Source organism: Populus nigra, chromosome 3 (assembly GCF_951802175.1).
Source record: "Populus nigra chromosome 3, ddPopNigr1.1, whole genome shotgun sequence".
NCBI lineage: Eukaryota > Viridiplantae > Streptophyta > Magnoliopsida > Malpighiales > Salicaceae > Populus > Populus nigra.
In genome coordinates, this window is record NC_084854.1 from 8,320,823 (window position 1) to 8,348,213 (window position 27,391).

Sequence of the window (27,391 nt, forward strand, 5' to 3'; positions counted from 1 at the left end):
TGTATTTAATTTTTTAAGAGGTTATTCTAATTTATCTATAATTTTTTTTTTATGTTTTGTATAATTGAAATTTATTTTTAAAGATTAAAAATATTTATTTTTGGATAGAATTTGTAATAGGTGCAACCTTGCGAGATATTTTTTTTCCTTTGATTTTATTCAATCAATTTTATATGTGTCTATTTGTACTATTATTTACTAAAATAAAAAATTATTTTAATTAACAAAGTCATTGAACATTGTCGACTAAATGACTGGTGTTGCGAGCAAGGTTGTCAATTCCGTTCCGTTCCGTCCGGAATGGCCGAAACATTCCATACCAATTCAAAAAACGGAACAAAACAGAACAAATTTCATCTCATTTTAAATCTCGGTCCGTTCCGGATTTTTCGGCTAAATTCCGCCCGAAACGTTCCGGTTCCATTCCACATGTTCCGTTCCGCTCTTGAAAAGCCATTGAATCAAATTGAACCTTATTCAATTTAATTAATTAAACCACCCAATTATAAAAAGCTCTTTTTTATTACTATTTGCTATAACAATGATATTAATAATAACATTGAAAATTATTATTACTATTTTCATTAACAATGATATTAATTTTTTAAAATTAGATTTATCACTAATATACATGGTTTATATTCATGTTGTTTTTTTCATGTTTATATTTTGTAGGAATTTGAGCAAAATAAGGGATGCTTTAGATTTCATTAGCTTTAATAACATTGACCTAACTTTATATTTAAAATATTTGTGTTAAAACATTTTACTTTCATAATATTTTGATATTTTGTTTAAGTTGAATTACTTTAAGTTAAAGATCTATTTATTCTTGACTATTTAGAAATATTTTAAATTTTGAAATTATATTTGTTTGACATTGTGTTTGTATTGCATAATTTATAATTAATTTATCTTGAATTTGAATTATGTTTGTTGAATATATATATATGAACAGTACAACCCTGAAACGGCACGCCGAAACACTCCGAAACTGAATCATTCCGTTCCAATTGAAAAAACAAAACACCTACCGAAACGGAATTGACAACCTTGGTTGCGAGATCAAATATTTTTATCTACTTCTGTCTCTTGACTTTTCCAGATACGTATTTAGTTATTGTTAATTATTTTTTTTTAATTTATTGACATAGATGGTTCTCGATTTATTTAATTAGAGATATGTATAAAATTTTTAATTTACACTTAATATTTTTTATATAAATAAAGGTGTAAAAAAAGCCTGCATGTTCAACTTTTTCATTAGAAAAATAATATCCAGCCTGCGGCTGAGCGCAGGTGAAATAACTATTCATAACTTAACAAAGTGGTATCAATTTGTAATTATCCTACTCAATTTTATTACTTAATAACTAATCGATTATCTAGTTTTATCTTATCAACATCTAGGGTAATTCTTCTAATATGAGGTCTGCAAATTCAATTAGAACATTTTAAACCTCTATAGAACTATCACCAGTCTCCTCTATATAACCGTTTATAAGTATCAATGCAAAAACTACCCTTTCATTTTCTACCTCTTCCATAAACTTTGACAAAGACAATAATCTTTTTTTTTATTTGGTTCAATCTTAAATATTGCCCATATTGTCCTTAATGCCCATGTCACACACTTTCTTTTTATACTAAAAGTGTACTTATTGTGTTGCTTATCATGAATGACATTTCTATTATACTCACAAGGTCTCCTTAATAATACATGACACATATCTATAAAATTACATCACACCATATATTATCACAATATTTTTTACCTATAAAAAATAAAATAATACATTGTTATTCCACTATTATCTCACTATCTCGCTTCACCCATGTCAATTTATAGGGCTTGGGATGACTGTTTGTTTTAAGCTATAACTTCTTTACTATCTTTGCAAACACAACGTTGTCATAGTTGTCACTATTGATGATTAGATTCCATACCTTATCTTTGATTATAGACGTTGAATGGATGATTTTAGTGCACAACCAATCTTTACTCTTGTCACTTTTGAGAGACTTTCAGATGACTAAGATAGCATCATCAACTATATACAAAATCTCCCTACTATATGAATCATTAAAAGTAGAATCTCTTTTGGCTAAACTCTCATTTATAAGTTCTTCTTTTATCAATAGATTATTGTTTGAAGACTCTTTGGTTTATAGCATTTAACATAATGATGCCCTTACTTACCAGATCTATAATATCAAAATTTTAAACCAACTTGCAATTTGTTGAGGAGTAGGAGTATGTTTAGGTTGATTTTTTGTTCATTAATCGTTGATACGCGCATCCTCAACATTTTAATCAACTTGAAATTTGTTATTATGGCCAGTTTGAAAACCCCTATTCGTTTATTTATTTTTCTATTTCTCTATGGTTAGAGTTATCTGATGAGCTTTTAAAAATATCTATAATAATTGCGAACAAAGCATGCCTTGCATAAATTGTTATAATCCAATCAGGTACTGAGCTACCAATTACTCCTTCATTTCTGGTAGATCATCTCTAGCCACTAACTAATAAAAATTATCGATACACTCATTAACAAACCTCGCCCATTACCTCAATGTATGAAATCGTTGGCATAGGGTTTGAGTGTACTTGAAAGAAAGAAAGTGGCATTTCATTTATTCTTAATTGCTAATATTTGATTTTTCCTATCTCTCTCAAGTCTTTTTTTAGCTACTCTCACCAAGTAAACTAGTTGACCTCGTAGCGATCACTTTCATCCTTATTTATTCTAGGACCTTCTTTAATTAAAAAAAAATCTTTCCATTTAAAGCATTCAATCAATGAATTCTCAACTTGTAAGATACCTAAAAACTCAAAAAATTTAATTCAAAATCTTATGTTTCCATGAAATTAATCTTGTTCAAGAGATTGCCTCATTTGCTCCTCGTGAATTTAAAAAGGATTTTCAAAACTATTTACTTATCCCCGATCACTCTTTATATGATACTCCAATTTTCTCTCCTCCAATCAACATATTAATTTTGTTACCTATCTTTATAAGTCCTCAATTGTTAGTTCATAAATGCTTCACTCCTGAACATGTTCTATTTTGCAACATTTTCCAACCATGGTTTTTCAACAACACATAATAATAAACTACTAAGAATTGTCATGTTATGATACTGACATAGCTGAACATAAGAAATAGGAATCCAAAAACAAGGAAGAAAAATGTTTCGGAACAAAAAATTACATGGAAATCCTAATTCATAGTTTTGTTACTCAAAACTTCTTTTCTAAAAATCCATCATCAAAAGAAGGTTACAACTTTTTTTAATAGGCCTTAAACTAACCTTTATAAGACAAGAATAATTCCAATTCCAATTCAAATATAAAAATATCATATAACAAGAAATAAAGCAAAATATCCAAAATTAACTAGAAAAAAAGAACAAAACTTGTGAAAATATAACTTTTATGTTTAATTCCAAGGCCTTCCCAACCTCAACCAACTACGGTAGCCAACCCCTTATAGAATTTGGCATATAGAATCTCCTAATTAAATTTGAGCTAGATTTAAATATCGTATCAAAAATCATATGCCTTTACATAAACATGACATTTGATGTGACCGTGCCTTTTACTGCACCTTTTTATTGTGCTTGAACATGTCCGTTTAATCCAAATACATTTATAATAGACTATACAAGTGATTCAAATATAATAAATTCATATCCAATTAATCATAACCTCTTACATCATTATGCCTCGAGTTTAGTGTCTAAAACTCGTAGTCGATAACTCGCCACATTCTTACTTTACATGCCGGGCTTTTTTTAATTTACTTTTTGGTTATATCATTGGTTATTCAACCATATTAGTTTTTTAAGCTGGTTTTTAAATTTATTTATTGGTTAAGAAGATGCATTTTTTTCATTTTTTTTTAAGTTTCAAGGAGAAGATTTTTAAGTTTGAAATTTAGAAGCTATATCTAGAAAAATTTATAAAAAACATGTCTAAATATATTTGGAAAAAGAAAAAAAGTAGTACCACTATATATTAGAAAAAAATGAGCAATTAACACACATAACTTAAATAAATACGAATTAACGTAGCAACAAGAAGTTTTTGTGAAATAACATACTTTTACATGTCGCTTTTAAGAACCGCAACATTTAAATGATGTCATGTTTCATAATCATGATATTTAAATTGATATCGCAGTTGAAAAACATAATAAAATTTTATTTGATATCACTATTTATAATCATGATATCAATTATATTCTATGTTCTTATATAACTGGTATTTCGATTGAGCCATTTTTATATTTATATTTCACGTAGCAGCTAGAAATCATAGAGAATGATGAATGTTTTAGCTTTTTTATTTGCAGTAGAAATATGGTCACACACAAGATGGCTAAAGCTCTACATGAAAAAACATACATAGACGGCAAGGACTTTAGCATGAAACAAGGAATACAATATGGAATTTATCCCTCTAAAAATTATCAATCACTAGCTAACCGAAGCAAGAGCCATGCCTATATCTAATCCAATTGGTCGGTCAGCACCCTGAGCTGGTGTCAATGCACCATTCATGTCTATTTTAAACAATGTGTACTTGCGATGTAACTATCAATTAATAAAATTATTTTAAGTATTCAAATTAAAAATAAAATTTTAAATATTATTTTAAAATAAAAAATAATCATAACATATACTAAAACATACTAAAACGTATCAATGTTTTAATGGACTCCACAATGCAGCCCACAATAAAATGTTTTTTAGTTCTTTTTGTTTTAGCTGTTTTGTTTTTTGTTTTTTTATGCATTTCAGGTTTTGTTTTTTTCTTCTTTCTTTGTTTTTTTAATAATTTTTTTATTTAATTTAGTTTGTTAATGTTAATTTTTTTATTTAGTTATCAGACTTTCATGATACAAATTTCAGGTTTAACATGTTAACCTGGTTTGACGAGTTAATCAGGAATTTTTTTTTTGTTTTTAATTAATTTTTTTCGTTGCCTTTAGTTTATTAATGTTAAATTTTTTTCTATTTAGTTATCAGACTTTCATTACACATATCTCAGGTTTGACAGGTTAACCCAGTTAATTCTGGGTTAACCCGTCAATTTTTTTTGTTTTAATAATTTTTTAATTTAATTTAGTTTGTTAGAGCATCTCCAATGGGAAATGCTACATTGAAGAGCCAAATGAAGAAAATAGCTTTTTGAATAGTGTAAATATAGTTTTTTGAATTATGTGCATTCCAATGGTAAAAAGCTATTTAGAAAAGCTATTTATATTTTAATATATTTAATGTTAAACTAATTTTAATATAATTATATATCTAATTTAGATATTTTATATATAATATAATTATGATGTTATTAATTATATAATTAATATGAGTAATTTATAAAAGTAATATAAAATTAATGAAGTAATATGAAAGTTAAAAAATATAATTTAAAATTAAATTTAAAATTTATTTATATGAATATTTTTAATTTTAAGTTTTATATGTTATTGTTAAAAATTTAATTTTTTAAAAGTAAATTTAAATTCAAACTTTGAAAAAATAACCGCCAACATAACCACCAACATTTTAAATTTAATAAAAATTGTCTTCCTTAACCCATATTAAAAACATAAAATAATAAAGAAATAAAACTCATCACAAATATTAAATTAACAACAAAAGGTCTAAAAAATCAAGAGATATAAAAAAGAAAATAGAAAAAACTTTTAAACAAGCATACCTTTTAATTTCAGCTAATTAACACAACCAATGTTAATAATTAACCGGAGAATAATTGATTCTTGTTTTTTTTAAATTTGAGAGAAAGGTGAGGCACAATACAAAAATTTAAAACTACAAGTTTTTTCTTCATGTATTTATAGAAAATTTCTTCTATATTAAAAAAAAAAAGCTATTGGCCAACGGCTATTAACAACTATCATTTTGGCTATTTTTACAGTTAAATGTAGAAATGGCTGTTTAGAAAACAAATAGTCATTTTGGCTATTTGTTTAGCTCCTCTGTTGGAATGCAAACGGTGAAGAAATAAAAGGCAAATGACGTTTGGTTTCTCATTTAGCTGCTCGGTTGGAGCTGCTCTTAACATTGATTTTTTTATTTAGTTATCATACTTTCATGACACGGATCCCGGGTTTAACGGGTTAACCAGGTTTGACGAGTTAACCCATAATTTGTTTTTCTGTTTAATTAATTTTTTTTGTTTAGTTTAGTTTGTTAATGTTAATTTTTTTTTATTTAATTATCAAACTTTCATGACACGGATCCCGGGTTTGACGGTTTAACCCAGTTAATTCTGGGTTAACCCGTTAATTTTTTTTCCTATTTAGTTATCAAAGTTTCATGACACGAATCTCAGGTTTGACGGGTTAACCTGGTTTGAAGGGTTAACCCAGTTAATACATATTTTTTTTTCTTTTTCTTCATTAGTTTTTTTTCTTCTTGTTGCTTTTTTTTCTTTTTAATTAATCCATTTAGTTATCACACTTTTATGACACGACCTTACAGCCAAACCCACATCCAAAGTTATTGGGTATTGTATTGCAGCCAAACCCACTTAAACCCGGGTCATGCAAGTTTAATGTTATTAATAATATTATAAATATTACTTTTGGATCAGATGTTACAGTCAAATCTAAGATTTTTGGATATAACTATATAAAAAAACCTAATATTTTTAAATTTTATTTTATTTTAATATTTTTTATACAAAAAAAATTAACCCAGAATATCGTGCGGTAAACGTAAATACTTTAAACTATATCTTGTCAAATTTTTTGACGGATGGATTCATTATAAATAAATAGAGAAACCCACACCGAAAAATGGCCGTTATAGTAGTATCCTTGGCCACTTCACTTACTGCTGCTGTTGTGCGATCATCTTTCTCCTCTTCCCCGTCCTTGTTTCTCACGAAGTTGAGTCAGCTCCTTGTCTTAGATTCACCTCTTCAGTTTCACCCTTTGGTTCTTACAGAAGACGAGGAGTCAAACTCATGGCTCACTCAGCTCGTGCCACTCTTGGCCTTACTAAGCCTGCTAACATCGATGTCCCTAAGGTCAATCTCTTGTAGTTTCCCCTAAAAGAATAAACCCCACATTTTGTTTCTTTGTATATTGTGTTTAGATTATCAAGATTATTGATTTTTTATGATGGTTATAAGTTTTAAAGTCAATAATAGATTTGTGTGTTTTTTTGCGGTTGGAATGTTTTATTTACTTTTGTTAATGGTTTTTGTTTTTAAAGCCAACTATAGATTTGCATGTCTTTTTACATCTATATGAGTAATATTGGTTGAAACCAATCTGTGATTTTGTTTTTGTTTCGCATAAAGTTATAGTTTTGATTGATCATCAAGGGTTAAAATTCTAATCATACTGTTTTTTGTTGGTGGGGTTTCATTTCTTTGCTTTCAAACCTGCTTGATTTCGCGTCTCTACGTGTGATTTATGCCTTAAAGCTGTGATAAATATATGCGACCTGATTGGTGTTTTCCCCTGCCGATATGTGCTTTGATCAAATATTAATTGGTGAAGTTTGTGATTATTTGCATTTTGATTGTTGTTTATTGCGTACTAAAAAGATGGATCATGTGTTTGTGTAATCCTTGACAGATTGCTTTTTCTGCAAAAGAAATTGACGTGGCAGAATGGAAAGGGGATATACTTGCTGTTGGTGTTACAGAGAAAGATATGGCCAAGGATGACAGCAAGAAGTTCGAGAACTCTCTTTTGAAAAAGCTAGATGCTAAGCTGGGTGGTCAATTAAGTGAAGCCTCTTCTGAGGAGGATTTCACAGGAAAACCTGGCCAGTCATTGGTTCTTAGACTTCCAGGTCTTGGTTCCAAAAGAATCGGCTTGATTGGCCTTGGACAGTCTGCAACAAACACATATAATTTTCGCAATTTTGGTGAGGCCATTGCGGCTGCTGCCAAGACTGCTCAAGCCAGTGATGTTGGCATTGTGATTGCTTCAACTGGAAGCATCTCGAATGAATCAAAACTTAATACTGCTTCGGCGATAGTATCTGGTACTTGTATTAGGAATTGATGGTATTGTGTGGATTGATTGTTTCAACTGTTAGAAATAATTTATGTTGAATGGTTTAAACTGTGACAGGGACTGTGCTGGGGACATATGAAGATAATAGGTATAAGTCGGATTCAAAGAAACCTGTGCTTAAATCTGTAGATATTCTTGGTCTTGGAACTGGACCTGAGCTGGTGAAGAAGCTCAAATATGCTGAAGATGTTTCTTCTGCTGTAATTTTTGGAAAAGAGCTTGTCAATTCACCTGCCAATGTACTCACCCCTGGTTTGTACCAGCTTCCCCTTAAGGCTTGCGTGCAAAATGCAATAATTAGAATTACAACCTGACCTACTTCCTGTGTCTGAACTAATATTTTAATGGGCCGTAGTTCATAGTTCCATCCCAAGACATAGGTATGCACCCATAATATGTATATGTGTGTACATGTTTAATTGTGTGCGATGACTTCTATATTTCAGCGGTACTGGCAGAAGAAGCTTCAAAGATTGCTTCCACATACAGCGATGTTCTTTCTGCTACCATCTTGAGTGCAGAGCAGTGCATAGAGTTGAAAATGGGATCCTATTTAGGTGTTGCTGCAGCTTCTGCAAATCCTCCCCATTTCATCCATTTGTGTTATAAGCCTTCAAGTGGACCTGTTAAAGCCAAATTAGCATTAGTTGGAAAAGGATTGACTTTTGACAGGTGATTATATATTTTCCAAAATGTTAGTTTTTGGTTCTAAAACCAACTGTGGGGATATGGTGCTGACTTTTGGAAGCTCAATGTGTGATGGTGTCATGTAGCATCATTTAGATAGTGATCATTCACGTCATAAGCGGTCTTGGTTATGCTCTGTCAAGAAGGAGGCCATGCTTCTGATCCTTTCTCAGCATGTGCTTTTCACTTGTTATAGGAAGTGGTGCTTCTTGTCTTTTATTCTTTCTGCTGTTTTGGATGCCAGTAGGGGTTCCTGAATGCAGTGTCTTTTATGTTTTCAGTGGTGGCTACAACATCAAGACAGGACCTGGCTGTTCCATTGAGTTCATGAAATTTGATATGGGAGGTTCAGCAGCAGTTTTAGGTGCAGCTAAAGCCATTGGTCAAGTTAAACCTCGTGGGGTTGAGGTAAGCTGTTTGTCTTGTCCTTGTTCTCATAATCATTGCTAAAACCATGTTCCTATCAATTGAAAATGTTAGTTTCTTTTCGTCCTTTTTTTCTAACCATTTGTTTGCAATTACATGTATATTTTTTTTTAAAATTAAATGCCCTTGTGACTCAGCTGAAATTTTGTTATGCAGGTCCATTTCATTGTTGCAGCTTGCGAGAATATGATCAGTGGAACTGGTATGAGGCCAGGAGATATAGTTACAGCCTCTAATGGAAAGACAATTGAGGTATAGCTTCATCATCTTGCACGGAACAAGATTGGACAAAAATAGAAGCTCTTTTTATTTGATTGAGTATTGTGTTTTGCATGGATTGGACATACATTTAAGAGTCTCTGGTTGTCATTACCTCACCCCAACCCCCAACCATCACCACCCAACAATGGTAACCTCGCTATTGGAATTTGTGCATCCTGCAATATTGTAATATTTTAATCAAGTCATTTTGTTAAAAAGCATGTCCTGTTTGTTTTCTGTTAGTCATTGTAGAGTAGAGACAGCAATAATTCAGGTTTGTGTTGGTTGAATTAGGCACGTACAAATCCCAGAAGCCAGCTATCTCACACCGTTTTATCATATGGACTTTCTGATTCATTCTCTAGTATCAATAGAAAAGTTTAGCTGTGACTTGTTGGGTTTGTGCCAGGTAACTATGGTTTTTCTGATAACTGCAAACATTCCAGTTTTGGTTTTCTTCTCCTCTTGTTAGTGACCTCTTTAGTGATGCCTTTTGTTGTCTGTAAGGGTGTTTTTTTTATATATGCATTTAGTTTCTTATTGTCAATGCATCAAAAGGGTACAATAAAAGAATTAAATAAAATAGAAGCATCAAAAGAGAGATAAGCCTTTACTATTGCTGTCACTAAGTAGTTTATTTGTACATTTAAATACGTGGCAAAAAAGTCCAAAAGGATGTAGAGCCTTTTGTCTTCATATCTTTAGAAGGTTGGATAAAATTCTTGTAAGTCCTTCAGCCAGTTATGTAATATCTTGCTGGATAATCTCGTTGCAGGTGAACAACACTGATGCTGAAGGCAGACTTACACTTGCAGATGCTTTAGTTTATGCCTGTAATCAGGGTGTAGAGAAGGTACCATTTAAATATAATATTGTGACAATCAGATGAAAATTTTTGTATGCTTTGGAATGATCGTGCTAAAATACATGTTTACTGGGTAGGAGTTGTTTAATTTTCATATGCTACATAAGCTGAACTTTTTGTACCTTGATATTTGATCAGCAATCAAAATTGTAGTTGTATGACCTCATATTATCATTGCTAAAGTTAACACAGTAAGGATGTAGCATGCTGATAGTCATGATCGTTTAGTTTGGATTTGGAATTTTGCTGAATGTTATTAATTATTTTGCAGATAATTGACTTGGCAACACTAACTGGAGCCTGTGTAGTTGCTCTCGGGCCCTCAATTGCAGGTACACACATGTTTTCAATAATCCTGCAGGGTTGTGCTGAAAAGCAAGTTTTTGAACACATTTTTATTAATCATGCTGGGAAGTCCGATTCTAATGGGGATAGAGTTTTAAGAATTTCTTCTTCTTTCTATAGTTGGGAGAAGGGAGGGGTGGGGGTTTTGCTGAACAGCAAGTTTTTGACTGCTGAACAAATACACAGCTGTTATGATAAAAGTACCTAGAGGTTTAAATGCAGTCTGTCACCAGAAAAAGATGTGGTCATGCATTAGTTGTCTATGCAGTTTGTAGAAAACTGTTTATAACTTCTAAACTCGAGTCTGCTAGTGTCTCAAAGACATTAACATGGTAGCTAGTAAACTTTGGTATTTGTGGTCATTTATGAAACTGACACCCTTTCAAGGCTAGATTACTCAATTGCCTGTTGTTTAAATAGTGGAAAACCTTTTCTTATGCAGGTGTTTTTACACCCAGTGATGAGCTGGCAAATGAGGTATTCACAGCAGCAGAGGCCAGCGGAGAGAAACTCTGGAGGATGCCATTAGAGGAAAGTTACTGGGAGTCCATGAAGTCAGGAGTAGCAGATATGGTAAACACTGGTGCTCGTCAGGGTGGTGCTATCACGGCAGCTCTGTTTTTGAAACAGGTACGTGATCATGATAATCCACTGCCTATTCTTGTAGTTGTCTTTCCAATTTTTATTTTTGTTCTTTACAATGCCCTTACCCATGTTACATGGACTTGCAAAGCAGTGTCCAGTTGGGTATGCAACCATGTGTAGAGCTCATCTACTTGGGATATTTTCCATTATTTTCTATAGTAACAATATCCTATCAATGTAGAAGTGTTGGATATGGGGTATCTGCACTTCAAGCTGAAATTGTCTGGAACTCTGGGTAATGTACCAAACAATAAGTGGTTTCTCTAAATATTCTTGAATGCATGTTGTCATCCAGAAGGTACTCTGTCTAAGTTGGGACAGACACTGTCAACAGGTTTTGGTAGGGAATGTCGCCTACCACCTTTGGATGAAGAACCGGCGAGGCTTCTAATGCACCACAAAGCACTGTGGTTGTTTCCACTTTAAGCTTGACAAAAATCAAGTTATTCCTTGTATATATATATATATATATTTTTTTTTTGAAAAAAGAAAGAAAACTTTGATAATTTTTCAGTCGTAAGTGCTTGGTTCTTGGCATCATATTATCTCACATCCCAGGAAATCCTGAAAAAACATCTCTGATTTTGCAGTTTGTTGATGAGAAGGTTCAATGGATGCACATTGACATGGCTGGTCCTGTATCCAGTGAGAAGAAGCGCACCGCAACAGGATTTGGCATCCTAACCCTAGTAGAATGGGTCCAGCAACACTCTTCTTAGATGCCAAATGTGAAGAGAGTCGAGAAAGGGAAGCTTTGTAGGCTGTTTGGTGGTGCTGTGACTCAGTTATATTAATCAAAGATGTTGGAAATGGATGTCTTATGAGGCATAGTTTGTTTTTTCTCACTACAGTAAATTATCTAGTTTCATATTAGGTTCACATTAATAAAAGGGTTTTTCTTTCTAATATATGTTCTCCTTAATTGATAATAAATGAAATATTTTCACTTTTATAATTGAATGGATTTACTTTCATAATCTAATTATTATATAGTCTAGGAAAGATAAGAAAGATAGATTTAAGGAAGGGTAGACTTGATAAGAGTGTCACAAAAGTAAGAACAGTATTTGGTTATGAGGTGAACTAGGATTTGGTTATGAGCTGAAATATTATTATATAAAGGAAAACAAAGTTTGAATCAAGTGAAAGGAAATTAGAATACGGAGTAGAGTTGATCTAGATTTGTCAAGGAAAACATATATGGAGTAAATTTGTCAAGGAAAAACGGACATGGAGTAATGAAGAGAAGCAGCTATCTTTAAAATTAGGGAATGAAGAAGATGGGTGGTTACTTTACAGTTTTTTTTTACAATTTTTCTATTTAATGGAGGCAAAAGGGAGAGAAGAAAGCACACAACAACTCAATAAAACATTTTTTTCTATTTAATCTCGAGAGATATAGTTCAACCGATTAGATTATAGGTTTGCTTCTTAGAGGTCGCTAATTTGAATCCTATAAATCTTAGAGTCACTGGAAGATTACATGGTTGTTAACTTCAAGGCTTGTAGGATTAGTTGAGGTACGTATAGATAAGCTGACCTGCACACCCACATTGCATTTCAATCAATTTTGTAGGAACTTCAAAACTTGTTTAATAGTAAGCAAGCAACTTGCAGGCAATAATCACTAGGGTTGCATTTCAATCAAGTCTTCATGAACTTCAAAACCTGATTATTAGTAAATAGTAACTAGTAGGCAAGTACCTTGTAGGCGATAATCAATAGGCTTGCAATTTTCATTACAAAAAAAACCATAAAAAACCAAAATATTAGTTCATGCTCTTTTATCAAGGCATTTTAGTGCGAGGTTGTAATCAAAATAAAAATCATTCTATGAATGCAAGTTTTATGATCTTGAATTGTTAAAGTTTGTATTTACATTCAATGTATTGAAATGTTTGATTACTTCTTGAGTTTTGAATTATATTATGGTATTGTTATAAGTCTAAAGTTATAAATCAAGAATAATAGTGAAAGTCTTAAAGTTTAAATATGGAATACAAGTTACAAAGTCATCTTAGTCAAGAAAAATCACAAAAAAACCCAAAACAATTTGCGAACATAGTGGGAGTGTTAGATTTGTTTCTTTGAAAATGTGGCACCAAAAGATCAAAATTACTAGAAAACCTAGAGGAAAGGGAAAAATTAATAAATATCCTTGTTGAAAAAGAAAATAAAGAAATAATCCTTCTAAAGGAGGAAATTGAAAATGAAGAAGGAATTAAGTTTATGACTATAAAAAAGAGATATTTATTTTTTGAACAAAGAGTAGAAAAGGAAAATAAAATACTGGAAGAGATATATAAATGTTTTTTTTTTAAGAAATAAAGCAAAAACATAAAATTAAGATGAAGATGATTAAATATCATTGTAATAATGAATGAGAGATCAACTAATGCTATTTCAAAGTCAAATATTAAAAAGAGATAAAATGATGAAAGAAATCTATAGCATGAAGTAGAAAAATTGCAAAACTTGAACAAAAAATCTTAAAAAGAAATGATTAAGGCTATTGAAGATGTCAATGCAAAATAAGATGTTAAAATAAGAGAAAAAAATGATGAAGTGATATTTGATTTTAATTATACTATGTTGGAGGCACTGAATAAGATTTCTAAATAAATGGTAGTTGAGGTTAAAAACCATTTTAATAATAAAATGAAAAAAATAGTTTAATCATAGAAGAAATGACCCTAAACAAAATGAAAAACAACCTTGTTGATCAAAACTGTTTAATATTAAGATTAATTCTCTATTTTAACCAAGAGTTAACCAAAAAAAACCTTTAATGATAGAGGAAGTGGAGAGTAGTTGTGGATGAAAGAATAATTTCAAATAATTTAGAAATAAATGAACCTCAAAATAGAGTTGATCCAATATATATTCTAAAGATAGTAGAATAAGACCATGGACATATAGTTCAACAAATACATAGTCCAACATATAAAAGACCATATCCAAATTATATTGATATGATGTATCTTTATCCTATTAATTTTAAGTTCCTGGACTTTTGCAATTAGTGGATTTTTAGGGAATTTTTACAAAGAATGATTAGAGTTAGCTTAAAAGTTGGTTTGTCAATTACAAAAACAATGTTATTTGTTGTGGATGTAATCCCATGTTATAATATCTGGCTAGGGAGATGCTAAATTTATGCAAATGGTTATATACCATCATCTCTGCACCAAATGTTTTTACTTTGGAATTGGGATAAGTTTCAGGTTGTACGTGCAGATAATAAGTCATTTACTGTTTGCGTAAATAATTTAGAAGCATAGTTTTACAATGAAAAATAAAATACAATTATAATGGAGCAACCAAAATCATTTGTTAAGATTAAAGAGATTGAATATAAGATCTATAATTTTTTTTAACAAAGCCTCTATTAGATGAGGAGCTTGTAAGTAAAAGAAAAATCTCACTAGATAAATAAGCAAAAGGCAGAATATAATTCTGAAAAGATAGCGATCCAAACTACTATTCAGAGATTGTTAATATATTGGATAAAAGAATAAGTATTAACAAAATTAGAGGAAAAAAAGAGAAGGGACACGCAAGGATAAAAAATAAATCAATAGTATACAGAAGAAACAAAATAGTCAGATCAAAGGAAAAAAAAAAGAGAGGTGGAATGTTCTTGGACATGCCATAAGTCAACATAAAAAGAACTTAAAAAAGAATATGAAAAGCTTGATCAGTTAGAATAAATAAATCTTGGAGAAAAAAAAGAAGAAAAAATCACTTATATTAATGCTTGACTACAACCAAATGAAAAACAGGCCCCAAATCAGGTACTAAGAAGGAATAAAAATTGATTTGCTTAAGATTACAAAGATATATATGGTCACATTACTTATTAATTCTCATTCTTTTAAATATAAATAGGTGATTAATGGGCTATTTAAGGGGAGGAATAAGTGATATACAATAAAATTTAAAGAAAAAAAACAAAAAAAATAGATTTAAGAAAGGGCTAGACTTAATAAGTGTGTAACAAAAATTGAACCAAATTAAGAAGAACATGATTTGGTTATGAGTTGAATTACTATTATACAAGGGAGAACAAAGTTTGAATCAAGTGAAAGGAGGATTAGAATACAAAGTACAAACAATTTAGATTTATCAAAGAAAACTGGCATGGTATATAGAGGAATGAAAAGTAGTTGAAGTCGCATATCCTTAAAATCAAGAAGAATGAAATAGATAGATGATTGATAGATGGTTTTTTATAATTTTTCCTATTTAAAGAAGGTCAAAAAGAGAAGAAAGCACGTAACAACAACCCAACAAAATTAATCAACAACAATTGCATTATAATTCAATCAAGTTTGTAAGAGTTTGAAAACCTATCTATTAGTAGGCAGTAGTAACCTATAAATAAGTAACATGTTGGCGATAATTAATAACCTCATAATTCAATAGGTTTGCAATTTTTATTACCCAAAGAAAACTAGAAAACACCAAAAATATTAGTTTATATTCTTTTTTCAAGGCAGTCTGGTACATGGTTGTAATCAAAACAAAGATCATCTTATAAATATAAGTCTTATGATCTTGAATTATTAAAGTTTTTATTTACATTCAATGTATTAAAATATTTAATTACTTTTTTAGTATTGAATTATATTTTTACATTGCTTCAAGTATGAAGTTAGAAATCTAGAATTATAATGAAAATTTAGAATTTTAAATCTGAAATATAAATAACAAAATATTTTTAGTTGAGACAGACACAAAATAACCTAAAATAATAATCTATTAAAATCATAATTCATAATTTAATATTATTAATTATAAAAACTAAAACATTCTATTTACATTTATTAAGTTCCTTTCATTTATAATCACAACAATAACAAAAAGAAGTATCTATTAATAAATTAGAAAGATTCATTAATAAATTATAGAGGGTAGGGAGCAAGTAGTATGTATCCATGCTTTTTTAAATTGGGTGAGTATTCGATATAGACTGCTTGATCGAAAAAAGGAACCTAATTGGATCGCACGATCTTAAAAGGAATTAAAAGATCCAATCCGACAATGTTGACAAAATCCCCCCAATCGTGCATTGATGTCCTCAAAGTTATCTATTTCTTTTCTGTACTTTTAATATTTGACTTCCCGTTTTAGTTACAATTTTTTTTTAATCATTTAATGGGATAAAATATATTTTAATTCTTATAAAATAAAATGCTGAATTTTCAATTTTCTCCTTCATCTTTTGTAATTGAACCTTTTTAATTAATATTACTTTTCTAGTTCTACGAAATCTACTCCTGGTCAAAAACAACTAAATAAATATGATGATAAAAAAACATATTTCTCTTTCCTTATTTTTCTCCAATCTTTCCTTTCAAATCACCACAAATGCAATATTAACGAATCTTTGATTAATTTTGTTTTGTCATTTACGAGCCAAGGATTTTACAAGTGCTGTTTCTAAACAATAGGATTAGGATTAGTATTCTTTTGAGATTAATATTAGAAATGAAGTTAGGATTTGTTTTTGTAAAATGTTTTTGAAATTGATTATCATTTTTTTTAAAATTAAATTATATGTTTTTGGATGATTTTAATATGCTAATATTAAAAATTAAAAAAAATCTAAAAAAAATATTATTTTAATACATTTTTAATTGAACACTTTTGAAAAAACATATTACACCACGATACACAAATACATACATCAAAGTTGATACATCAATGAACATAATAACAACAAATATCAATTCACTTTTTATATAAATTAATATATATATATATATATATATATATATATATATATCTCTCTCTCTCTCTCTCACACACACACACACACACGCACACGCACACATTAAAGATAGTGTTTGGTATGCTAGATAATATTGATTGGACTACACAAATAATTGTCATGTTTTGTGTTTGGTGTGCATTAAACTAAATAATTTGTCTTATTTTATATTTGATAGACACTAAACGGGACACGACCAACCCGAGTACTGCACCGGTCCGGGTTTAATAAGAAATAGAGGAAGAATTGATTTGGGTTAACCCAGTAAAAAACTCGGGTCAATCTGTACCCTGAGTGACTAGAGATAAAACATGAGTAAAAAATTTATTGATTTTTTTGGTCAAACAAGGTAGTTTAATCCTTTTTTTTTTTTAATTTGAGTCAACTTGAGTTGATTCTTCCTACCATTGACCCGGGCCTTGCCCCAAGTCAACTCTCGAGTTACGTTCTTAAATTATGATAATAACCATTTTTATCCATAAATTAACTTTGATCAACCTTGGTTGATCCTGTCGACTTGTGATCCAACCTTGATCTTAGATTAACCCCCGAGTCGAGTTTTAAAACTATGATAATAACTATTTTTATTCTTACATTAACTTGGGTCAATGGTCAACTTGATCTGTGACTCACACTTTGCCCCAATTGAGTTTTAAAACTATGATAATAACCACTTGTATCTTAAGTTAACTCAGGTAAATTGTCAACCCGATCTATGATTCGGGCCTTACCCCATGTTGACCTCTTTGTCAAGTTTAAAAACTATGATACTAACCATTCTTATTCTTACATTCACTTGGGTCAATGATCAACCCGACCTGTGACTCGGACATGGCTTTGGGTTAACCCTTAAGTCAGTTTTTAAAACTATAATAATAATCACTTTTATTCTTTTGTTGACCCGGTTTAATGGTCAACCTGATTCGTGACTCACACTTTACCCCAGTTAAGTTTTAAAAGTATGATAATAACTACTTGTATCTTAAGTTAACCCAGGTCAATTGTCAACCCGATCTGTGATTCGGGCCTTGCCCCATGTTGACCTCCTTGTTAAGTTTAAAAACTATGATAATAATCATTCTTATTCTTACATTTAACCGGATCAATGATCAACCCGACCTATGACTTGGGCATGGCCTTGGGTTAACCCTAAGTCAGTTTTTAAAATTATGATAATAATCACTTTTATTCTTTTGTTAGCCCGGGTTAATGGTCAACCCGACCCGTGACTTAAGCCTTACCCAAGGTCAATCCTTGAGTCGGATTTCAAAACTATGATAATAACTACTTTTATCCTTATGTTGACACAGGTCAATAGTCAACCCAATTCGTGACCTGAGCTTTGCCCCAAGTCGATCCCTAGTCGGGTTTTAAAACTATGATAATAATCACTTTTATTCTTATGTTTACTTGGATCACCCTGGGTTAACTTTTGTGTAAAGAATTAGACAAGCTTGTTCAATTTTTTATAGTGAGACAAAAATTTCTCCACAAGAACAGCCTTGGATAAGATAAAAATTGATTTTTGTATTGTTCAAAGATGCATCAAACAACTTCACAAAAAAAATTATTCAGTTTATTTTTGTTCAACACACCAAACATTACTTAATAGTTAATGTATTATCTACAATATATAGTTATAATTTTTTTTATTAGAAAAATCCTAAATTGTCAAAGGTAAAAAGTGAAATGTTGTTAAAGCTAAAAAAATACAGTGTAAGAAAAAAAAAAGGATCATTCTTACTCCATATAGTTTGAAGTTTTAAAATATATGCATTTATTTCTCTTAAGACAAAAATATGTAATCACTTAAGGATTACTTTTTTTACAGTTAAAACTTCTTAACACATAAATTTCAACATGCTCAACCTCTCTTTCTTTTTTTCTTAATTTGTTTTTCAAAATTAAAAGGTATTTTTCATTGGTTTATACATTAATTGAGATAAAAAGTTGTCTTTTCAATAATATTAAATGCACAAGTCTTATATTTTAAAAAATATTTCTTGAAATGCTAACCTTTTGAACATAAAAAAAAGATCCTCTTATATTTTGGTATGTTTTTCACTCTCTCTAAAGTATAAGAAATTACCCTTTCCTAACTTTTTTACACTTTACATCCTTCATTTTAGTGCTAAAATGAAAGTCAACAAAAAATATATCATTATAATATTTTTAATGAATAAAATACTCATGGTAACTAAAAATCATGAAAAAACCACAATCTTACAATTGAGATTTTTTTAAAAGATGTAGTCATTGTAAAATGTCATTACATTTATAAAAATGCCATTAAAATCATGTTTATAACATATTGCTAAACAATTCTTGATCATTTTAAGCCAATAAAAAACATCAAATTCTACAAAATATTTCTCAACGGTTCTTCACCATTTCAACCTAACAAAAACAACAAAATATATAATATTAGTTACACAAATATCCAACACAAATTTCAAACAACAATTCTTCAACTTCTAGCAATAATTCTTCACTATAAATCCTGCAAATAGGCATTGCCTAAAAATAGCCACTCCAACCTAACACACACACTACGAAAAAAACCCAAAATTCACAGCACACACATTTGAATATTGTCATCATATTCATCAAATGCTAATGGCTTACAAACTTGCAACAACTTGAATGGACTAAAGTTCAAGAACAACATGTGCATGAAATATGAAAAAAAGAGTAGCTATAAGGACAATAGCAACAAATATAAGTAAAAATAAGATATTTTATAGATGTAATGATAGGTCATATGAGAACAAAATTATTAATTGATATAAACCTATTAATGATATTAAATTAATCATTAGAAGGGGAGGAGATGTTAATGATATCGATCAAATACTAGATGAAGTGAAGAGAATTAAAGATGAATTAGTCAAGTTTGGATCAAGAATAATAATATGAAAGTTAGCTTTGCAAATACAAAGTTATTATTGGTCGCTAATTTAATGTGTTTAATGTTACTATTCCTAACTACGATGTTGTTTATCATGTTCAAATTAAATGAACAACACTAGTTAATTTAACATATGTTCAATATTTGTAATAAATATAGTAAAAACATGCGTTAAACATAACATCAAATCCATATCTTAAACCTATCATAAAAGCAACGATGATCCATAATACATACTTTAATTAATGCAATTAGTTTTGGTTGAGTGTTAAGATGATGGTGTTCTAATAGTAATTTGTAATTTAAAATTAAAATGATGACTAATAGAACAATCAGTAAAATAAATTAAACATCATGCATATTTAAAAGAAGTCTCACATGATTGTAAAGTGATGGCCGAGAGGATGGACCAATATTTATACCACAAAATCTAATAGCTCTCCCACCACCTTTGTCAACTTTCTCATCTATTAAACCCCTTTTAAATTCAATCATACCTTAACCAATACCATTGTAATTGTTATTAAAACTTGAACTACGACATCCATAACACCCCTGTTAGCACCCCTCATATCTCTGTTAGCACCCCTTATACTATTAACACCACTCAAACCCATTTGAACACCATTTGAACTTCCAGCACCATGATGCACACAAGGGACCACATACCTACAATGAATGTTTGCATCCTCCATTCACCACATGAATAATCTCTTTTCTCCAAATCAATAAAAAAATTTGTTTGGTCATAAAAAACTTGATATTCAATTGAACTAGCTGTTATAATTCATATTTGTATGGACTTTCCAACAAACCTATCTAGTAACTTCTTACCATTGGGTGTGGTATATATTTTTTAACATGTAGTCTTGACATATCTGTTATGAAACCTAGATATAAGTTCCAATATAATCTTTTCTACTAACAAAATAATTGATGTACTTCTATATTTTCCAACCTAAAAATTAAATGACTTGGCCAAATTGTTTGTTATATTTTCAATCTTAATCTCGCTATTAAAGAAATGTCTATACCATGTTTTGGCATTAATGTTATTCAACCAACCTAGAGCTGCTTTGTCAACATCACCGATATCCTTTTAAAAAAACTTATATTAAAGATTTATTTAAGCTTCCATTGATCAATAAAATTTAATTTTCTTCTCCAAACCTTGAAATTCTGTATTCTTTAAATTAGTATAGATATGCCTTGCATAGTGTCTATGAGTAGCTTTAAAGAATATTTCAACCATTGCTTTAGGTAGACTCTATAAGAAAAAATAAAATAAAACAAACATTATATAAAAGAGAAAAACATTACAAATATGGTAAGATGTTTAAATAATAATATACTTTTTTTTAATCAGACATCATGCAAAAATGTCTCTGATGTACTTTATTTTTTGTTGAACCATACAAGACATATAAGAACCACATTCAGGTGTCGTCGTTTTCTACCTCCATGATGACATAAACAAAGGAAAAAAATCCATTGTTGCCATCCAACCCCACTGTTGATAACAAGAGGCCTTCATATAGACCTTTTAGATGGCATATAACAACGCTAATAAAAGATTTACAACTATTCACAAACCTTATATTCTAAGTTCTCAAACATACATACTCTCTAAAATTTCCTTAATAAATGACCTTTCAAATTGAAGTTAGGGCCTTACCTCGGGAAGATATCAGAACATATGTTATCCTTATTCAACATATATATATATATATATATATATATATATATATATATATATATATATATATATATATATATATAACTTCAATAACAATGAAAGGTCTATAACCATTTATAAACCCTTTCATATAATCTTTCAAACATACATACACTTTCTAAAACTTTCTTGGTGAATGACCTTTAAATTGAAGTTAGGATCATACCTAGAAAAAAAATCAGAAACCTAAGTTATACTCCTTCAACAACATGTATGTTTGAAAGCTTATAAGAAAGAGTTTATAAATGGCTTTAGATCTTTCATTGTCATTAAAGTCATAAAGAAACTTCTTTTATATATACAGAGGAAGTCTTTGAAATTACTTATTATAACTTCCTTCCACAAACTCATTTGTTTTTGTCCTAGCCCTTTAAAGCCATATTGGGTGTGATTTAATGCCATATTTTTCTTTTAAGATTGTATTCAGTTCTTTATTAGATATGTTTGGATCAACACTACTAACTAGTAGTATCATTTTTGCAATCTAAGTATAATTGATAGCTTTTATAGTGAAAAGCCTAGTGCAATTATACTTATCTTTTATAGTCTTAACCATGAAAGTATTGCTCTCAGGAACAAGTGAAGCATAAATCCTTCACTCACAACCAATATATGTACATGTTGTTGCAACCTTCTCTTTTTGACTAAGGTATCTCTTCACATAATATCCATAATTTACATTCTTGTCAACACTATCATTATTTCCATTATTGCCAATAATAAAAACATCATCAAGAAGATACAAATTCTTTGCATCAAATTCTAATATAACTTTATTATTGATAACAACATCATCAACATCATTGAAGTAGTTCACTTTAGTTCTCCAACTGCTTTCAACCTTGCTTATGAAACATCTTGGCATCCTTATTGTTAAAAGAGCAACGACATCATTAGTGTCGGCATAAATATATATTTGTTTCTTCTTCTTCATGCATGTTCAATATCTTTAATGTTGATGCATCGTCAAATATTCAATTCTCTTTGTCATCCCTTATTTAAAACCATATATTTCTACGTCAAAAACTTGTTTGCATATGAACATTATGTTCATAGAGACTATATAGGCATACCAATAACCTATCATGGCGAGCAATAATAAATGAGATCTTATATCTTTCCATTACAAACAATACAAACCTAATTACAGATCTTTTTAGTAATAACCCTAATTTACAGACCTATCTAGCAATCATACATATCAAACCCTTAATTTTAAACATTAGGGTTACTATTTGATCAAATTGAGGGTTTTCATGATTTTGATAACAACCATAATTAGTATAAATACACCTAAAACATATGTAGAACAATCCAATTTATTGATTATCAAGCCACAATCCCATTTTCTAGGGTTTTTAGAGCTTCAAGATTACGTTTAAATCAATTAAAAACTATTCAATTGTGTTGTAAAATCAAGTCAATATTCATAATATTTTAACCATTATCCACTAATTTAACATAAAATAAACCCCCACACATACCATTCAAAATCAAGATTTTCTTAAACAACTTATCTCTATAATTACCCATTGTTTCTGATAAAAAAAAGTTGAATAAAAAAATCAATCGGGGGTTTTTAGTTCTTATTACCCGTATGGAGAGATTAAGTGTAAAAAACAAAGTTCTTGTTTTAGATTTAGTGTTTGTGTGTCGTGTTTTAAGAAAGAAATCTAATTTTAAAAAGAGAGAATCAAGATTTGTGTTGAATCTATATAAATTTAAATATATTCTATATAAAATCAAAAATATATTTTCAAGATTTTTCATTTATCACGGAGAGGGTGTAATTTCCTAGATCTTGGAGGGAAATTGAAAAACAACTAAAAGCATATAAGTTTTTTTTTTTTCATTATTAAAAAAAATGAAAAACTGGGAAAGAGCACATTCCCTTCTGTAACCAGGAAAACGAATATTTTTGAGGCATAGTGTAGTCGCTGTTTCCTCTGGTTTCACATTTGCACAGGAAAAAAAAAGTACCAACTCCCCAAAAAGAAAAAGAAAAAGAAAACTGAACAGCCCTGAATCCAATCAATACAAAGCCTCCAAAGCCTGATCTCACTTCACAAGAATGGAATATACCATTGCTTATTATTAGCTGTTTCGCTCTTCTTTTATATTTTTTCTTGGCAAATCTTATGATTTACAACACCATGTAATGCTTCTTGAAATTTCAAAAAAAGATACACACAACAAGACCGAAGAACGAAGAGCTAGTTTATATTTAATGAAAAAAAGAGAAAAAAAAATATGAGTGTTTCTTTGACTGTGATGACCTTTAATCTTCATGAAGATCAGGCTGAGGATAGTCCAAATTCATGGGAGAAGCGGAAGGATTTGTGTATTAGTGTCATCACTAACTACTCTCCTATGATTCTTTGTACTCAACAAGGTTTGCTGCTTCTCTTTTTACACGTCTGCTTGTGTGTGATCTTATTTCTGGTTGTGTTTTCTGTGGATAGGATGTTCTGGTATCTTTCATTTCTTTTGGGGACATGGGTTTTTGTGCTTTTGAGTTCTAGTTGAGTTGTGTGTGTGTATATATATATATATATATGGGTTGTATTGTGGTGGTTTCTTTGACTTGGGCTTCTTGTGTTTACTTCACCTTGTCGATCTGATTGTATTTCAATTGGAATTTGAATGGTTTCCTATTGGTATATCTTACTGTTCATTTCTGCCTTTTATTTTGTGTATGGATTTAGGTGTGAAAACGCAGTTGGATTATCTTCAGCAGTGCTTGCCAGGTAATTTTTCTCTGATGGTTTAATCACGTGGCTTCTAACCTTATGCAGTAGTAATTGAGAAGTTGTTAGTTCGAATTGCTTTTCTCAATACTGCTATGTTATTTGATGCGTTTATAGCTGCCATTGTAGTCATCATATTCATTGGAAATACCCAAGACAGTGTGGAGATATTCGATCTTCATGTAGCAGCAAATTGCCTAGCTATGCCACTTCGGTTCTGTGACATTTATGAAGGCCATATGATTATATTGGTCTATATTCCTGATGCACTAGCATTTGGCAGGATAGATAACACGTTGAGCTGCCAAAGTAATACAATTCTTATAATTTTGATTTCTTAAATAGAACCATGGTCTTGAGGGTTTATGTAGGACCATCACCAATAAAATATGGAAGGGATAAGTTCTAACATGCCTGTGTTACTCCTTTTACATGTTTCTGCTTTTCACAGTATTGTGTTTTGGCATTCAAATGTATGCAGTGGTCAAAACTCTCTTGTTTTCAGCTAACCAGAAAACCATTCACATCTTTGGGTTGGTTGTTTATATCTATTAGGTTATGGTCAATTTGGGATATCAAGAAAAGGTTCTCAAGATGCTTCAGATGAGCACTGCACTATCTTCTATGACAAGGAAAAAGTATGAAATGACTTGCTCTTCAATCTGGTTGAGATTTCCAATTTTGTTTTGTCTGAGATATTGATGGAATTTGGCTACTTTTCATGTCCTTTTCTTGTTGAATGAAGGTAGAGCTGCTAGAAGGTGGAACTTTTTGGCTATCAGAGTCGCCTTCTGTCCCAGGAAGCATGTCATGGGGTGCTGCAGCTCCATGCATTGCAACATGGGCTATATCCTTCCCAATATTAGTTTTGTCAATTTTACGTTGTTTATCTGCCAAGTCCCTTTATTTTTATTTGGACTTTTGAAAGTGTCTTGCCATGTTTCTTTGACATGATGTCACACATTCCAATTGAAAGGGATCGAGCCCCCAGGATTTTCATTTCAAATAGTGAATACAAACATGGATGAGTTCAGTCCTCGTGCACGTAGACGAAGTGCTTTACTCACGTGGCAACACATTGCATCCTTACCTCCTAGCTTACCAGTTGTGTACTGTGGAGGATTTAACACACAGAAGGAATCGACTACAGGACGTTTTCTTCTTGGTAGATCAAGGTATCTTCATTACATAGACATTTGGCATTTTCAAGTTGTAATTTTCCATGTTAGGTTATTGCATTATATCAATATGAGGAATCCATGGTCATGTTTTAAGTTTGAAACTTCCTTCTTGTAGATACCATTAGTAATAATCAATTTGCTGAACCAAAGAAATAGTTTTGTTTTTTTTTGTTTTCCCCGGATGCTTGTGCTTCCAAAACTGTTCATTAGCTTTTCAGAAATGAAGGATTAAGACCTTTTGATAGTTCCTTTCTGAACGACCATGATTTGTATGCAGAGACAGGAATAGATTACCCAATGCTCGTATATTTCATGTATAATATGAATGGTAATTTCAATTCAGCCCCCCCGTCAGTTCTAAAACTTTTCTCACTGTCCAGTAATCTGTAGCTTAGTCAGGTTGATGATCACATAGTTTATGTGCATCACTATTACTACTGATTACGAAATGTTGCTATTGTTGCTAGTCAACTCTGTTTATTTGTAATGAAATTGAAGTCAACAAGGAAATATTTGATAATGCTGGGCGGAAGTTGTTGCATAGTGGTCTATAACAGTGCAATTGATGAAATGCCTAATTTGATTAAGGCTTCCATTACCAGGTTATGTAGTAAGCAATGCTCCGGGAAGCGAGGAAAGTCATTTCTCTTTATCTTGTGAAACGTTGCTCAAGGATTTATGAGCATTTCACTTACCTTCTTAATGACTGTTTAGGGATTGATTCAGTTTTCCTCTGCAGAGAGCATGGTGTAGTGGGAGATATGAGGGATACATGGCCCAATGCTCGAGTGAGGAAAAACCATTCCCTCATACACACTTATCACGGTTTCAAAGGTATCATCTTACCACTTTTTTTTAATGATCATTCACTATGGTATAATCCTGTCCCAACTCAATTATTCGGTATTGTCAGGTGACAAGCAAGGAGCTCTTGAATTCTTCAAGTTGATCTTGAGGGCACTCTGCCTCTGCTGGGACCGTCAAACACAGGATCTGCATGTAGATTGGATTCTTTTCAGGGGTAGATCTTTGATTCCTGTCCTGTGCGAAGTGGTGAATGATAATATAGATGGGAATTATCCTTCATCACACTACCCTATATTCGCCGAGTTTATGCTTCCTCGTTCCGTGAGACTGCTTGAACCACCTCCTACTCAAGAAGAAAATCCAGTTGCTGTCTGATTTGAAGTTAACCATTTCGCTCCTCTTCCTCGTTGTTCTTTCCAATTAAACACTAAGAGTATCCACTATCATTCATTGATTCCAGCGAGAATTTAGTTACCTATTTCAAGCACAACATTTCTTTTTTCTGGCCATACCAGGATATTCTAGTAATTTTCTTTTTATTGTATCCAAAAGCCACAGTAGTTTTTTTCGTGTGAGGATAATTTATTAACAGTCCTTTGCATGGGACTGCTACTTTCTCCATACTAGCCATTCCAAAAAGGAGGGGGGGGGGGGGGGGGGGGGGGGGGGGGGAAGAACTGTCAAGTTAGCACATACTGAGATGATCAGTTTCTGTCACATTTTTCTTTTCTGTAATTGCTAGCGCGAAACTTCAAGTCATTTTGTTCATTACCTCAACAGAATCTGGATCTGGCGTGCTCTCAGATCTCGAGTAATAAGGTATTTTACGTTGAATCTCTGCAAAAGTGCACTTGTGATAAAGGGAGACCGGGAAAAATAGAGTTGATAATATGGGATCTTTATGCCAACTTCTTAGGCAGCTATTGTAGGACAAATTTATCAGGA

At 30.9% G+C, this 27,391-nt stretch overlaps 1 protein-coding gene, 1 long non-coding RNA gene and 1 pseudogene across 2 annotated transcripts; all 3 read left to right on the forward strand.

Moving 5' to 3' along the window:
• Positions 1 to 6,808: 6,808 nt before the first annotated feature.
• Positions 6,809 to 12,201, forward strand: LOC133688159 (leucine aminopeptidase 1-like; annotated as a pseudogene).
• On the forward strand, positions 11,290 to 11,768 carry LOC133688160 (uncharacterized). Its single transcript, XR_009841113.1, has 2 exons — positions 11,290 to 11,530; positions 11,630 to 11,768. It is a non-coding gene; the product is annotated as an uncharacterized LOC133688160 (long non-coding RNA).
• Positions 12,202 to 23,585: 11,384 nt separating the features above from the next.
• Positions 23,586 to 27,067, forward strand: LOC133687859 (uncharacterized). The gene is made up of 7 exons (XM_062107194.1): positions 23,586 to 24,103; positions 24,417 to 24,458; positions 25,014 to 25,096; positions 25,204 to 25,305; positions 25,419 to 25,633; positions 26,379 to 26,473; positions 26,553 to 27,067. Exons 1-7 carry the CDS (start codon positions 23,962 to 23,964, stop codon positions 26,819 to 26,821), a joined length of 948 nt encoding a protein of 315 aa, XP_061963178.1. The 5' UTR covers positions 23,586 to 23,961; the 3' UTR covers positions 26,822 to 27,067.
• The last annotated feature ends 324 nt before the right edge of the window (positions 27,068 to 27,391 follow it).

What these genes read in the sequence shown, in the direction of transcription:
- LOC133687859 (XM_062107194.1), top strand. Translation starts at nt 23,962, where the DNA reads ATGAGTGTTTCTTTGACTGTGATGACCTTTAATCTTCATGAAGATCAG. An exon ending in GATTCTTTGTACTCAACAAG is followed by an intron (nt 24,104 to 24,416) that starts GTTTGCTGCTTC and finishes GTATGGATTTAG; the next exon opens with GTGTGAAAACGCAGTTGGAT. An exon ending in TCTTCAGCAGTGCTTGCCAG is followed by an intron (nt 24,459 to 25,013) that starts GTAATTTTTCTC and finishes TATATCTATTAG; the next exon opens with GTTATGGTCAATTTGGGATA.